Raw genomic sequence first — 14,085 nt, forward strand, 5'->3', positions numbered from 1 at the left:
CTAAATCGGTGAAGAGAAGACTAAATAATTTCACACAACGCGGTGCTTATTAGAAACCTCATGATCGACTATTTTATTTATGATTTTGTCAATGACAGCAGCCCAAATTCCACGGAATTACAGTCTTTTTGTGTGTTTTGCTGTAGCTATTGCGGAGTTATTTTCAGTTAGACACCACGCTAGCCAGCAGCGCTATTAAGAGGATAGGTCCGGGTTTTCGAGTTGTTGCATAGTTTAAGTAATTTAAATATTTTAAATGTGAAATATTTTTAATTATACATATATAGTCAGTGAAACATTTTTCAATGTTTATTAAACTTTGTTAAACACCTTTGCTGAAGCATTGTCTGTTTTCTTGCAGTTTTTTTAGTCTTAAAATGTCTTATATTTTACAATATTAAGCCTTAAAAGTCAACAATTTAATTGATTGGGTCTTAATTACAACAATAAACGTTAGAACACTCCAAAGAGAAAGAAAAAACTGAAATCGCATCATATGACCCCTTTAACAATGAACAAGAAAAAAATATTCATTTAAAATATGAAATAAATGCCATAAAAACCATTAAATTTAACTTTCTCATGCATGTCAACACATTGTTACAACACAAATTTTATGTTTTAAAACAAATGATAAATAAACTGTTTGTGTTTCTTGAAAATGATTGCTTCAGGTAATTTTTTGCCAGATAGAACCTTATAATTCCAAGCGAAAAGTGTTGTGACGGTTTCACAGTAATAAACCGAAAAATAAAAGGAATCAATAATGCAAACTTCATCAAATATTAGGGCAAATCCAAGCTCTACAGAAGACTATAGTGTCATAATTCAGCTCAGTAACTGTGTCAGTGTTGCAAAGTTCATCAACATCCACACTACAGAGGGAAGAGCGCTTGCAGTGAGACGTACACCACCAGTCAGACGCATTTGACTGGATTTATGCTTCAAAGCCTTTTGATCTAAAGGCTTCTGCCTGAATGCTTCACATGAGTTTTGGATACAAATATCATTGTCATTACATTACAAAGCTTTTTGTTTACTTTTGATTATACAGATCTGTGAATATTTTACATTTCTTTGGCTGTAAATGCATCATAATGTTTAGGTTTTAGGTTTGTTGTCAATATGTCCACATTGTACGTTTCAGCATCTATTCCAGTCAACAAAAATATGTTTTGTACTTGCGAATGATATGCACCTACACCTTACTAATTACAGTTTTCCGATTTTTTTTTCAGAATTTCTTTTGACTATCATTCTAAAGATTTGTAAATATTTTATGTAACTTTCTTTATCTGTAAATGCATAATAATATTTATGATTTAGATGTTGTCACTACATCCATATTTAATGTTTCATCATCTATCCGAATGTACAAAAACATATATTTTTTAATCGGTAAATGTCATTCTTTTTTCCTCATAATTTCTTTATTTTTTGACTACTATTCCAAACTATACAAATATTGCATTTGAGTATTTGAGCTGCCTTTAAAATGTTTAAGTCTAGACCATTTAAAATGTGAAGTTGTATTAAGTGACAACTTAATGATTAACATTTGAGTTATCTCAAGTAAAATCTGGGATAGTTATTTGAATGCTAAATTTAAAAAAATCTAATAACTTTTTTTCAGTATAGCACAGGGTTTCCTAGCACTTGGGGTTCATGAGTTGATGAACAGCTAATAAATAAAGAAAAACAATGAAAGAAAAAAAGATCAAATTAAAATAAACTATTTATTTAAAAAAATGAAAAATAAATATAAATAAATAAATAAATAATATAACAAATATAAATCTTATTTCTAAATGAAATAACCCAATTAAACACATTTTAAAATAAACAAAAAATCTTACTAAAATAGATGCATGTCATGTCACCATTAAGCAACATCAGAGAACAATTAATAAATGAAATATGTTTTATTATTGAAATATGACCTTAAAATCTCATGAGGTACTTCAAGTGAATATTTTAGGTCAAATGGCTTCAGCTGACAGAAACGTTTGGGAATCCCTGATCTAAATTGTTGAAAAAAAAAAGTAATAAATAATGAGTAAATATCTGACTGGTAGTATATGTCACTGCTGCTTTATTTTTATATCTGAATGTTATCTTGACCACATTTCAGCATCATTCATGTTAATTGCAATTATGGCCTCTTTAAATCAGATGTTAAAAGCATTAACTTTCTGTGTGCATTTCATAAACAAAAACATATACATGCAACTATGTGAGGAAAATATTCTGCTTATATACTCTGAATGTACAAGAGCAACTGATGGTTTGAAATCTCAAGTACGATCTTAAGAAAGCTACATAATTCACAAACTAAATACTATAGTTATGTTTTGAGGATTGGATTCAGCTTCGCCTTAGCTACTGAAATCTGGAGTCATTATATTTAGCTTCATATATAAACAGTGCGAGTCTATGGTATGTGCTCATTAACATTAGAGAGAGAGGGTGTGTGTGTGTGGAGTCCATTTGTAGCAGATGGTTTCTCATCCATCTGCTCTCAGACACACCCTGAGACACATCACTACACAACAGAAACTATATACCCTCTATATCAGCTCTCTCTCTGTCCATTAGCACACTGAAGCAGCCCAGCACACATTCCCTCACTCAGCCGGTGTGTGTGTGTGTGTGTGTGTGTGTGTGTGTGTGTGTAAACTACAGTCACTCAGAGTGTTTGTTCATGGTTGAGGAGGAAGACCAGACATCTGCTGTATTCTGCTGCACGAAGTACAAGAGAAGCAAAAGAAAACAACTGCAGATTTACTCAGTAACACACAAAAACACATACAGTACTGTGCTACAGATACAGCACAGAAACTTCTGTATTAAGACAGTTATTTACATAATATGTAACCAAATAATGAATGCATGTACGTATGTATGGACGGACGGATGGCGGGTGCTGCATATCCACACACATTCAGCACAAACACTCCGTTATGCCATCATCTCACGCTAATGTCAGGCATTATTTTTAGATGTTTTTTCCTCCTTATGGGTGCAAAACGTTAAAATTTAATGTGCAACAAGGAAAGACCAAGTGACTTGTTTAAATGGGTCATAGGATGCTACATGCACTTTTACAAGTTGTTTGAACTGAAATGTGTGTTGGCAGTGTGTACACAACCACCCTATAATGATAAAAATCCACCCAGTGTTTTTTTTTTATCTACTCAAATCTTTACCCCTTTCTCAAATCGAGCCGATCTCAGATGCCTGTCTGTGTGACGTCATACAGACAGGCCCCTCCCACGATTGATTGATAGTGGCGTTTCAGCACAGACTGGACCAAGTAGATATAACTGCAGACCGGAGATCTCCAAAATGGGGCGTGAACTCCAAAAGTGGGCAGAACCTCCAACCAGAAGGAGTGAGTATAAGGTTTTTTAATCAATCTTTGCAAATCACCTTTGCTTATAATGTGCTAATTAGCAAGTTTCACGATGAATGTGGCTAAAACAGTCCCTCAGAGAGCAGCTCGGAAGAGAGGGGCGGGGTCAGCAGAGCTCATTAACATTTAAAGGAAAATGCTACAAAACTGCGTGCTCTGAAAAGAGCTGTTTTTGACAGGGTAAAAAAAGGTGTTTTTTACACTACCATTGAGAAATTTTAACCAAACTATGTTACAGACTTCATTAAGTCATTAAGTTCATTAAGACCCTAAAGAATCATATCAACTTGTGGAAAATGTGCATCCTATGACCCCTTTAAAACAATCCGTATTGTGCTGGAGAGACACAGCTGACAGGAACATTCAGGACAGCTCAAGATCTGAGTGCAAATGACACTCACAGTGATTTAGAGGAAACACACACACACACACACGTTTTTGTGTTTCTGGATCTGGGTGAGAGTCATCCTGCAAAGATCTGAATATCATCATCAGGATCATGAAAAACCCACACAAACGCCACTGAGTTCACTGTGAGAGATATATGATCACTCGTGCTGCTCTGTGTTATGACATACATCAGATCTGCACAGATTATGTGCTCATTCACCACTACAGCCAATATCATCATAAGAGAGAGAGAGAGAGAGAGTGAGGAAAAACATATGAAATTGCCATTTCAAAATTGAAAAAAGAACAATCTGTCTGTCTGTCTGTCTGTCTATCTATCTCATACAGTATCTCTATTTAATGCTAACTAGAACTATAACAACATTTTTTATTAAACAAATCACTGAAATAAACAACTCAAATAAAATAAAAATAAAGCACTACAATTACTAAAATCAAAACTAAACTAAAATGAGTTAAAGCTAAATAGAAATATTAACAACAAATAAAAAATATAAAAAAATTTAAAAGAAAACTGTAAATATAAAATAAAAGCTCATTAAAATATTAAATGTGTTCATAAAAGCTAATAAATACTATAATATCATATAAATAATACTAAAATAACATCTAAATAGTTGATTTATGCTAAAATAAATCAACTAACAACATTTATTCCTATTAATGATACATATTTCGATGAAAAACTCATGAAAAACTCATGAAAATTAGACGTCTAAATAGAAATACTAAAAACAAATACTGAAAATAATATAAAAAATACAAAATTACTAAAACTAAATTAAACTGAAAATTGAAAATATAAAAACAAAAGCTCATTTGAATAATTTATTAATTTTAAATATTAATAAATACTATAATAGTATATAAACACCAACATAGCATCTAAATAGTTGATACTAAAATAAATCAACTATATTATTCTTCACCAACACACACAAACACCAACCAGACCAGAAACTGCCCAAACATTCACTTCTGAATGTTTTCTGCTTTTATATGCTTATGTTTCTATAATGTACCAAACTGAGTCGAAGCAGTGACTCTGGGCTGTGGTACCCTAGTTCACCAAAACTGCTGAATCATTAGTGTCACTCCCAAATTTGACCATCAACTGACGAGAAACTGCCAAAAATGAGTCTGTGGGATTTCACTCAGTATCTGTGGTCTGTAAATCTCACGTTCCCTTCACGAAACACTCATCTCACAAACTAAGGACTTCACTGAAGGATCACCTTTAACACTCTCTTCGTTAGTATCCGGGGTGCACCACGCTCTAATTAGAGGACGCCGTGTAGGAAAGTGTGAGGATTTTTAAATATCAGCAGCGTGTAGTTTGAGAAGCTCTTCAGGGACGCGACACGCTGTTTATTTATTAAAGCACTAAATATACGCCGACAGCGTCCGGCGCAGGACGTCTTCATACAGACCGACTCCACATCACATCCGTTAAAGTCCCAGCGTAAAAAAACACCACACACTCCCTCCGTGACCTGCTGCTCTCCGCCACAACACACACATTAATCTCCGGCTCGGACGCGGCCCTTGATTAGCACCATAAACTCTCCAAAAATTGGTCAATACCCCATAACACTAATGTCACTCTGTGCTCACATTTTACAGCCCTTCCGCACGCGCGCACACAGTCACTGCAGCACTGCAGGGCTTTACTGGCCCCCGGCCGCACCGTATAAAGCAAATTAAACAGCTTTACGACCCTTAATGGAGAAACGCTTTTGAAGGAAATCACTGAAGATGATATGACATCATACATCTCGCAGCAGAGCCTCCTCACTCACACTCACAGAGCTTAAACAGATCAAACCAGGAAAATAATCACTGATATTCCCTTTCAACTCTTGAGATAAAAGACTTTGATGTGCTATGAAAATATATTGTAAATCAAAAATTCATATTTAGCCCAAAAATAAGCACTTATTGAAACTACAAACTACAAAAACAGCTGGCACTGAACATCTGCAACATTTTGACATCACACAGATGAAGTCTACATGTAATAATTCAGTTATGCATAGCAGTAATAACATGCGCTTTACAATATAATCAAATAGAAAACGGTTATTTAAAAATGTAATTATATTTCAACATTTTTCATTTTTTTGATCAAATAAATGTAGCCTTGGTGAGCAGAAGAGACTAATAAAAAAAATGTACTAAACACAAACTTTTAAACAGTAGTATATATAACTATAGTATAATATATATATACACACACACGACTGTGCAAAAGTTTTAGTTTTACTATACATATATAATAATAATACGGTGATGCAATGCAGGCACACACATTGTTTTTTTCCACTTAATTAGGTCGTAATAACAAGATGTTATGTCATTAAAACGACATATTTTATCATAATAACAAACATGTCGTTAAAAACATATTGCTTTATGACATGTTATTACGAGAAAAAAAAATTTTACGAGAAAATTATCATTTTAAAGAGATAATTGTCGTTTTAACGACATCTCGTTATTACGAGAAAAGATGTAATTTTAACAAGAAAAATGCCATTTTAATGACATATATCTTGTTATTATGAGAAAATGTAATTTTAACGAGAAAACTGTCGTGTTAACGACATACCTTCTCATTATTACGAGAAAAGATGTTTTAACGAAAAAATATATAAATATAGAAAATGTACAGATATAAAGAAAATGCATTAATAAAAGCTCAAAATATTAAATGTGTAATAATTATTAAATAAATACTAAAATAGTATAACGCAATACTGAAATAACATCTAAATACTTAATTTATACGAAAAAAGTATAAAATAAATAAAAAAAAATGTTTGTTTTTTTATTGATTGATTGATTGATTGAAAGTCAGACCTGTTTACAAATCAGACAAACATAGTCTGAAACAAAGTGGTAAATCACAATTAAAGTCAATATATTTCTATAAACCTCAGTAATTTCTTCAGGAAACTCTGATTCGTTTAAAGAGTTTCAAACTTCTGCACTGAGTTATCAAATAACCATCAGAGAACAAACAATTTTAATGGTTACTTATGATACTCTCTTGCAAGGAAACACAAAAAAACATATTTACTGTGATTTTGACAGAGCGAAACTGTGACAACAGAAATTGTGATGGTTGTATTGTATCCATATCGCATCTGCAACCCATGAAAACTCAAACCCAACAGGCAACAAGCAGCACTGAAAATGCTGACCGCAGTAAAGTCTCAGAAACCAGTTAAAGACACATTAGTCGAGATGAAACTGCATGCTTATGGATATTAAACCACTGAACTGCTTTTAGTTCCTATTTCTTATTCAAAACAGGAGGCTGGAGTTTGTCCTTTTATTAAATAGTCAATATCTTTTAGTTTATGTTATGGCCATAACCCATTAAGATGATGATCTGTTTATCTGGTCTATGCTAATTAGGCAAATAAAAAACAGCACTCAAAACGATTAAATTCTGCATTAATGTGCCACTGCCAAGTTTCCACATTGTTTGGTAAAATATAAACATTACACAGTAAGGATAATTAAGATAACTTGTCTTTATAATCGTTTAACCCTTGTGTGTCCTGAACTTTTTTTTAAAAATCATTTTAGCTGTGCTAATGCAAACAACATACATTTTGTCAAAACTGTGCATTTGCATTAGATTTTTAATATTTCATTCTCATTTCCTTATATAAATCTGTTTTACACTAGGTACAAAAATAGCTCATTTCGAGACCTTGTAACGAATCATCCACTGAAGGCGAGTTGAAGTGAGAACCCAAGTGCAGTTTTATTTACAGTGATCCAAACATCCAAACATAATCCAAACAAGATACACAGACTTGACTTGACGAGGCATGAACAGACTCGACTTGACATGAGCAGGTTACAACATCAATACACGACGAAGACTATGGGAACATGATGGCTACTTATAGCAAACAAGAGGGTCACAAGACAAGAACCAATATAACGTTCCAGTGACCAACAAATAGTTCCCCCTGGCAAACTTGAACGAAGGGGTTCATCGATACCAAAACGAAAAATGTCTTTGAGGGTCACGTTATTAAAATCCACAAAGTGACATACCTCACAAAAATCGGCCACATACTCCTCTATAGCCCGGCCGCCCTGATGCAGGCAGAGGAGACGTGAAACTGCTGGGTTCATTTTGCTGTGGTCGTGTATTCTGTAACGAATCAATCCACTGAAGGCGAGTTGAAGTGAGAACCCAAGTGCAGTTTTATTTACAGTGATCCAAACATCCAAACATAATCCAAACAAGATACACAGACTTGACTTGACTTGACGAGGCAGGAACAGACTTGACTTGACGAGGCATAAACAGACTCGACTTGACATGAACAGACTAGACTCACCGACAGCAGGTTACAACATCAATACACGACGAAGACTATGGGAACATGATGGCTACTTATAGGAAACAAGAGGGTCACATGACAAGAACAAACCAATGGGAAACAAGACACATGACTAAAACAACCAATCAGAACATGACACATACACAAGGCAGAGAGACATGAGGCAAGGGAAGCATGACACTGACATCAGGAAACAATTACAAAATAAAAGACATGGACATGAACATGAAACAAAAGCAAAAACCCAAACCCCACATTACAGACCTTAAGGACAAAAACGTCACAACTAAAACCCATTAAAATTGCAATATTTTTTTCCTAGTGTGATTTAAGCATAAAATCATGCATTCCTTGCCAATAGGCTTTCATTCTTTTGGCAAGGCTTCAAAATGTTAATTTTTTTTTTTGTAAATAAATCTGACACTGCACAAAAATAATAATGCATCAAAATACATGCTAATCATTCCAAGTCATATCCAAGACTGTAATAATCCAATAAACAAACAAACAAATTCTGTTTAGCATTTAGTATATGCAAAATAATTGATTTTTTTTTATTTTTTGTATTAAAAAAAACAAACAACAACAGTGGCATTACATAAACTGGCATTGAAAGGGTTAAAATCCTGAAAATGAATACATTTTTTGGTAGTTATGATCAGGACTGAAAGCACAAAAAATATCTGAGCTATGAGTAGCTTTTTTAAATGGACTCTCGAGGGTTAATTTTACATATCAGACACTGGTGTCTGTTACATTTTGGCTGCCACTTCTTTGTCTCGTGTGTTTGCTAAAATCACTGTAACACATTATGATAAATCTGTGCCGATGGATCAAATGCGGGTCGATGTTATCGGTCCCTGCGGAGGGCCGAGCACTGGGCCGGACTCAACATTAATGGCCCTACACCAAGATGGTGGACGGCGATTAATATCTTTAGCGATGTGACGGCTGGCAGACATTAGACTCTCTCTCTCTCTCTCAGTGTGTATAGATCGGTCCGGCCCACTGTGGTTTGCCGTATGCACGAGAATCTAATGACGGCAGGTGCGATCGCAGAGGTGAATTTCTGCACACAACTCCAATGTGATTTCCCTGAGCGGCCGGCGCTCTCGGTGGACGTGTATATGAAAATCTCGCAGTGAGAAACATCTAGTTAGTGGTTAATCAATATGAGGCAGGTGCAGCAGTTGAGATGTGGGCAGAGCCGCCGGTCAGAACACAGTCATCCTCTAATCTCATTCCACTCACATCCTGGAGGGAGAAATTACCAACAACAAGCCATATGTTAAAAACACAGACAATTAATGGTGTTTAACCTCAGCTCCTGGAACTGTACTGGAATCTAGCGGATTTCTCTAACGACACGCCGAGGAGTGTTTGGGGCGCATCCTCTGGGAATCACTTCGGATTGACCTGGAATCTCTTACTCGTGTAATCCCAGTTCCAGAAACTTCAGTGACCCGCTGTATCAGTCAGATCTCATTCACACACTCAAACATGACGCACTGTAATTGAGAGACATGCAGGGAAGCAGTTATAGATGTTAAACCTGCTGTTTGACACCTTGGAATTCATACACATCTAATATTTACATATAGTAAATAATATTTATCAGAGGTGTTAGACACAATATCACAACTGAACTACATACAGGTTGTTTTACAGGAACTATTAATGACACAATTAACAAAAATTACTCCATTCATTCATTTAAATTGATCTGTCTATTCATCTTATGTATAGAACAATAGACAGAACGATATGACGATAGAACGACAGATAGATAGAATGACAGAACGATAGATAGAGCAACAGATAGACAGAACGACAGAACGATAGATAGAATGACATATAGACAGAATGACAGAACGATAGATAGAACAATAGATAGATAGAACGATAGAACGATAGATAGAATGATGATAGAACGATAGAACGCTAGATAGAATGATGATAGAACGATAGAACGCTAGATAGAATGCTAGATAGAACGATAGATAGAACGATAGAACGATAGAATGATAGAACGATAGAGCTATAGATAGAACGATATAACGATAGTTAGATAGATAGATAGATAGATAGAACGACAGACAGACAGACAGAGTCTAGAACACTCTTTCAGTCTCTCTTTTATCTGTTCAGTCTCTCTCTTTCTCCTCTATTACCATCATCTGTTGTTCCTCAGTAAAGCCTCTGTTCTCGTCAATTATTCATCACATTCAGAGCAGGACACAAACACCACACATCTCTCTCTCTCTCTCTTTCTCTGATGAAATGCAGTCCATCAGGGTTGAATCTGATCTGGTGTTTTGTCTCAGTAATGTCTCGTGTGACTCTATCACCTGAGTGTTATCTCTTCAGCAGATGGAGCTCCATTCAGAGAGATTGATGCTGCTGCAGAGGGTTTGAGCCCCTCAGAGCCTCCGCTGGCCCGCATACACTCGTTCACGCACGCGTGTGTGTGTGTGTGTGTGTGCGAGAACAGCAGGGGACAGAGAGCCCAAGGTGTCGCCCTCAAACTGAGCATCTGTTTCCTGAATAAATATTCTAATGAGGAGCGAATGCACTCAATTCCCATACTGCACTGCAGTGCTGCCGGCTCCCCAGGGACAGCCGGAGAGACAGGTAACACCGCACACCTGTACACCCTTCACCTCTGTCTCTCTCACTACAGGCTCAATCAGATTCAATCACTGAAAATCTTGACCAGCCGGAAGCTGGACACAGTTTTCCACGTGTTCGAATAATAAAGTGATGAAAACTGTGAAATGACACAAATGGAAGTCTGGGAATGTTTCAGTGATCAAAACATGTGACACAAATGAAAATGCTCTTATATTAGAGCTTCTTCTGCGTCCAGATTTCATTCGTATTTTATCTGAAACACACAACTTGTTTCTGAAATATCATTAAAACATTCAAAACCTCAGCTCTACATTTAGACTGATGGATCAGTAATGATGTTAAACACAGTTGGTTTTCTTACAAAAACGTTATTGATCGACTTTATTGACTTAAATTCAACTTGCGCATTGATTAGAAGAGAAAAACAAACAACAAATATTGAAATGAATTCATAAGCAAAATACAATTGTTATTGAGAGCTTTAGAGGTTTGATCACATCTCTAAAACTAGCTATGAGCAAAAATAGTGATGCTGCTAATAGAGGGTTAAAATGTATTAACTAGAATTGATCAGAATAATTCAGATAAAACCGACAAAGTGCATCCTGGATGATTTTAAACTCTAGTGAAGAGGAAGAAAAAGATTCTTTGGATCAAAAAACAGCATTCAAATATTTGTGTTGTTTGTGTTTTCGTTCCATCAATGCAATTAAAATCAATAAACTTAATCAATAAAGCTTTGTGTGAAAGCCAAATGTTTTTAAAATAATGATCAATCCATCATTTGGCAGTCTAAATGCAAAAGGCTTTGATTATAAAGTGCAAATCATTACAGAGTGTGCTGTATTTTGAGACGACAATGCATTTCAGAAACACGATTTTTACATTTTCTGAGGAAAATGTCAGTGGCGCATGAAATGTGAAAAGTGCTGTGAAAAAGGTGCATCTGATCCCTTAATAAACCTCAGCAAGACACGATTTGAAGAATCAAATACTGCAGGACAAGGACAACACACATGCACATAACTTTAAGAATTAGTGCTAGAGGTTTGATCACATCAAAAACTACAGCAAAACAAACTTTATTCAGAGATCGCTATGCAAATAGCCTTGATGCTGGCATGGTGTTAAAAAGTGAATAAATAAATGGCAAAACGAGCAAAAATGAACTAATTTGAAGCTCACTGAGACTGAACGAAACACATCTGAGAAATATGACGGCTCTATTGAGCTCAGAGATGAACTCGCTGTTTCTACCAGTGTAACATAGAAACACACTCTTGGATGAATGAGATTTCACACCAGATCTCTTCAGTAGTTTCTCCTAAACGGCAACGAGAATGAAAGGAGATCAAAAAAGAGACATTTGCTGAGTTTGGGCAATTTCTCTACTGAGAGAAAGAGCCCTATTCTCGCATATGTCTACTCTAGAGTTTCAGAAGAGATGAATATTTCCCTAAATCATCTATAGAAAAGAAAAACCACTCAGGAGACCTCAATGAGGTCTCAGATGTTTCTCCAAGACAGCAGTGAGATTGAATGGAAAGCAAATAGAGTCGCCTGCTTCATAGATCTCAACTGTCTCCTCCATACAGTAGTTCCAGAAGAGATCTTAAATTGTATTTCTTTTGATTTTAGGAGAAACATCTGAGATAATGCTGATACAGAGAAACATACTTAATTCCCTGGGAACAGAGCAGAAAGAGAAAAATCACATTCGAGATCTCACTGATGTCTCAAATGTTTCTCCAGGACATCGGTGGGACTGAAAGAGACTCAAAAGTCTACTTTGGAGTTTCAGAAGAGATCTTATTTAGGAGAAACATCTGAGATAATGCTGAAACCAAGAAACACACAAAGCTCCCTCAGCTGTGAAAGAGCAGTCTATAATTGCAGAGGAGATCTCACTGAGGTCTCAAATGTTTCTCCGAGACATCAATGAGATGGAGATCAAATTGAGTCGTCTTTGATTTGAGGAGAAAAATGGGACAATGCTGATACCAAGAGAAATATTACGTTCCCTGAGCAATGCAAGAGCAATATCTGAGCAACAATACTTTCCTAAATCACCTTTAGAAAAGAGGTCTCAAATGTTTCTCCAAGTCACCAATGAGCTTTAATGAGGAGCAAACAGAGTTGCCTCCTTCACACATTTTATGTATAGTTTCAAAAGAAATCTCTATAATATCTCAAACTCTGCTCAGATCCCAAGCTCCGCAATCAACAGTCAGCGATCTCAATATGATCTCAAACATTTCTCATCAAATGATTTAAAACACTCTTCGCACTCATTTTATAGCTCTGTACTCTTACTGGGCGACTCGTTTAGGTCTGTATATGTCTCCTGATGAATTATAGGGAAAGTTGAACTCCGTAAAGCCTCCTGAGCACTAAACGAGCCTCCTCTGAGCAATACCATTCATCATAAACTCCCTGTACAGAGCGGAAGAGAAGCGAGTGGTTCACAGTTGACCAAACACGAGTAACACAAGCGCAGTATATGTGAACATCACGGCACACCAGTGCGTTTCTCCTGTGCGTATCACAGCCATGCAGCACATGCCACACTCTTCATACTCACCCAAAAGTACATCATCATTTCAGCCGCAAAAACCCTCTACAGATGTTTTTTTTCTCTCTCTCTGGAGTTCAGGACAGCTGGATTCTCCTCCCGTCTCCTCCACACTTCTCTCCTCACGTCTCCTCCTCTCCTCTTCTGACTTTTCTGATGTTTGGAGGTTTTCTCCGGAAACACCTCGAGAAGCGGCGTCAGGGTGTCTGATACTCTTTTACTCCTTCCTTTGCTCTCGTCTCACAGCAGCTTTACTTTAAGACCGAGTCTGAACCAGGATAACAGCAGCCTCCAGCGGGGAGAGAGAGCAAGAGTGAGCGAGCGAGCAAGCGAGGGGGTTTTCTCTGATGACAGTATTGATGGCGGATGTGAGTGAACAGGCTCTACCCACAATCCTCTCAAAATACGCCAAACGAAACCCGACAACCACCACAAACAATCAAGATGAAACATGGGAGAACATATAAAGACAGAGGACAGAGCCGTGTTGTGTAGTATGTCATTAAAACAGTGAACTGTAAATCTGTGTCTCTTACATGTGCTGGGAGCCACCACACACGGCTCATATTTCACCAGAAAGAAAGTGTTATATTTTGCAAGACAATATTTTAGTCTATTAAAGGCAATCATGAATTTTTATGACATTTAATAATAAAAATACACTCATTTAATGCACAAAAAAAAAAACTTAC

At 36.2% G+C, this 14,085-nt stretch overlaps 1 protein-coding gene across 2 annotated transcripts in view; it reads right to left on the reverse strand.

The window, feature by feature from the left end:
• LOC107719784 (RNA binding protein fox-1 homolog 3-like) overlaps nucleotides 1-14,085 on the reverse strand; it is a 202,955-nt gene that overhangs the window by 90,303 nt on the left and 98,567 nt on the right. The window contains exon 1 of one of the 2 annotated variants that reach the window (XM_016527299.1): nucleotides 13,403-13,464. The exons of the other annotated variant lie outside the window; for it this stretch is intronic. Coding sequence (XP_016382785.1) covers nucleotides 13,403-13,420 — 18 coding nt within the window. The 5' untranslated portion in view covers nucleotides 13,421-13,464. Of the gene's footprint in view, nucleotides 1-13,402; nucleotides 13,465-14,085 lie in introns of those variants that run through there. 2 annotated transcript variants of the gene reach the window in all.

The sequence above is a fragment of the Sinocyclocheilus rhinocerous genome, unplaced genomic scaffold (assembly GCF_001515625.1).
Source record: "Sinocyclocheilus rhinocerous isolate Xijiao unplaced genomic scaffold, SAMN03320098_v1.1 scaffold301, whole genome shotgun sequence".
In the NCBI taxonomy this organism is placed as follows: Eukaryota; Metazoa; Chordata; class Actinopteri; order Cypriniformes; family Cyprinidae; genus Sinocyclocheilus; species Sinocyclocheilus rhinocerous.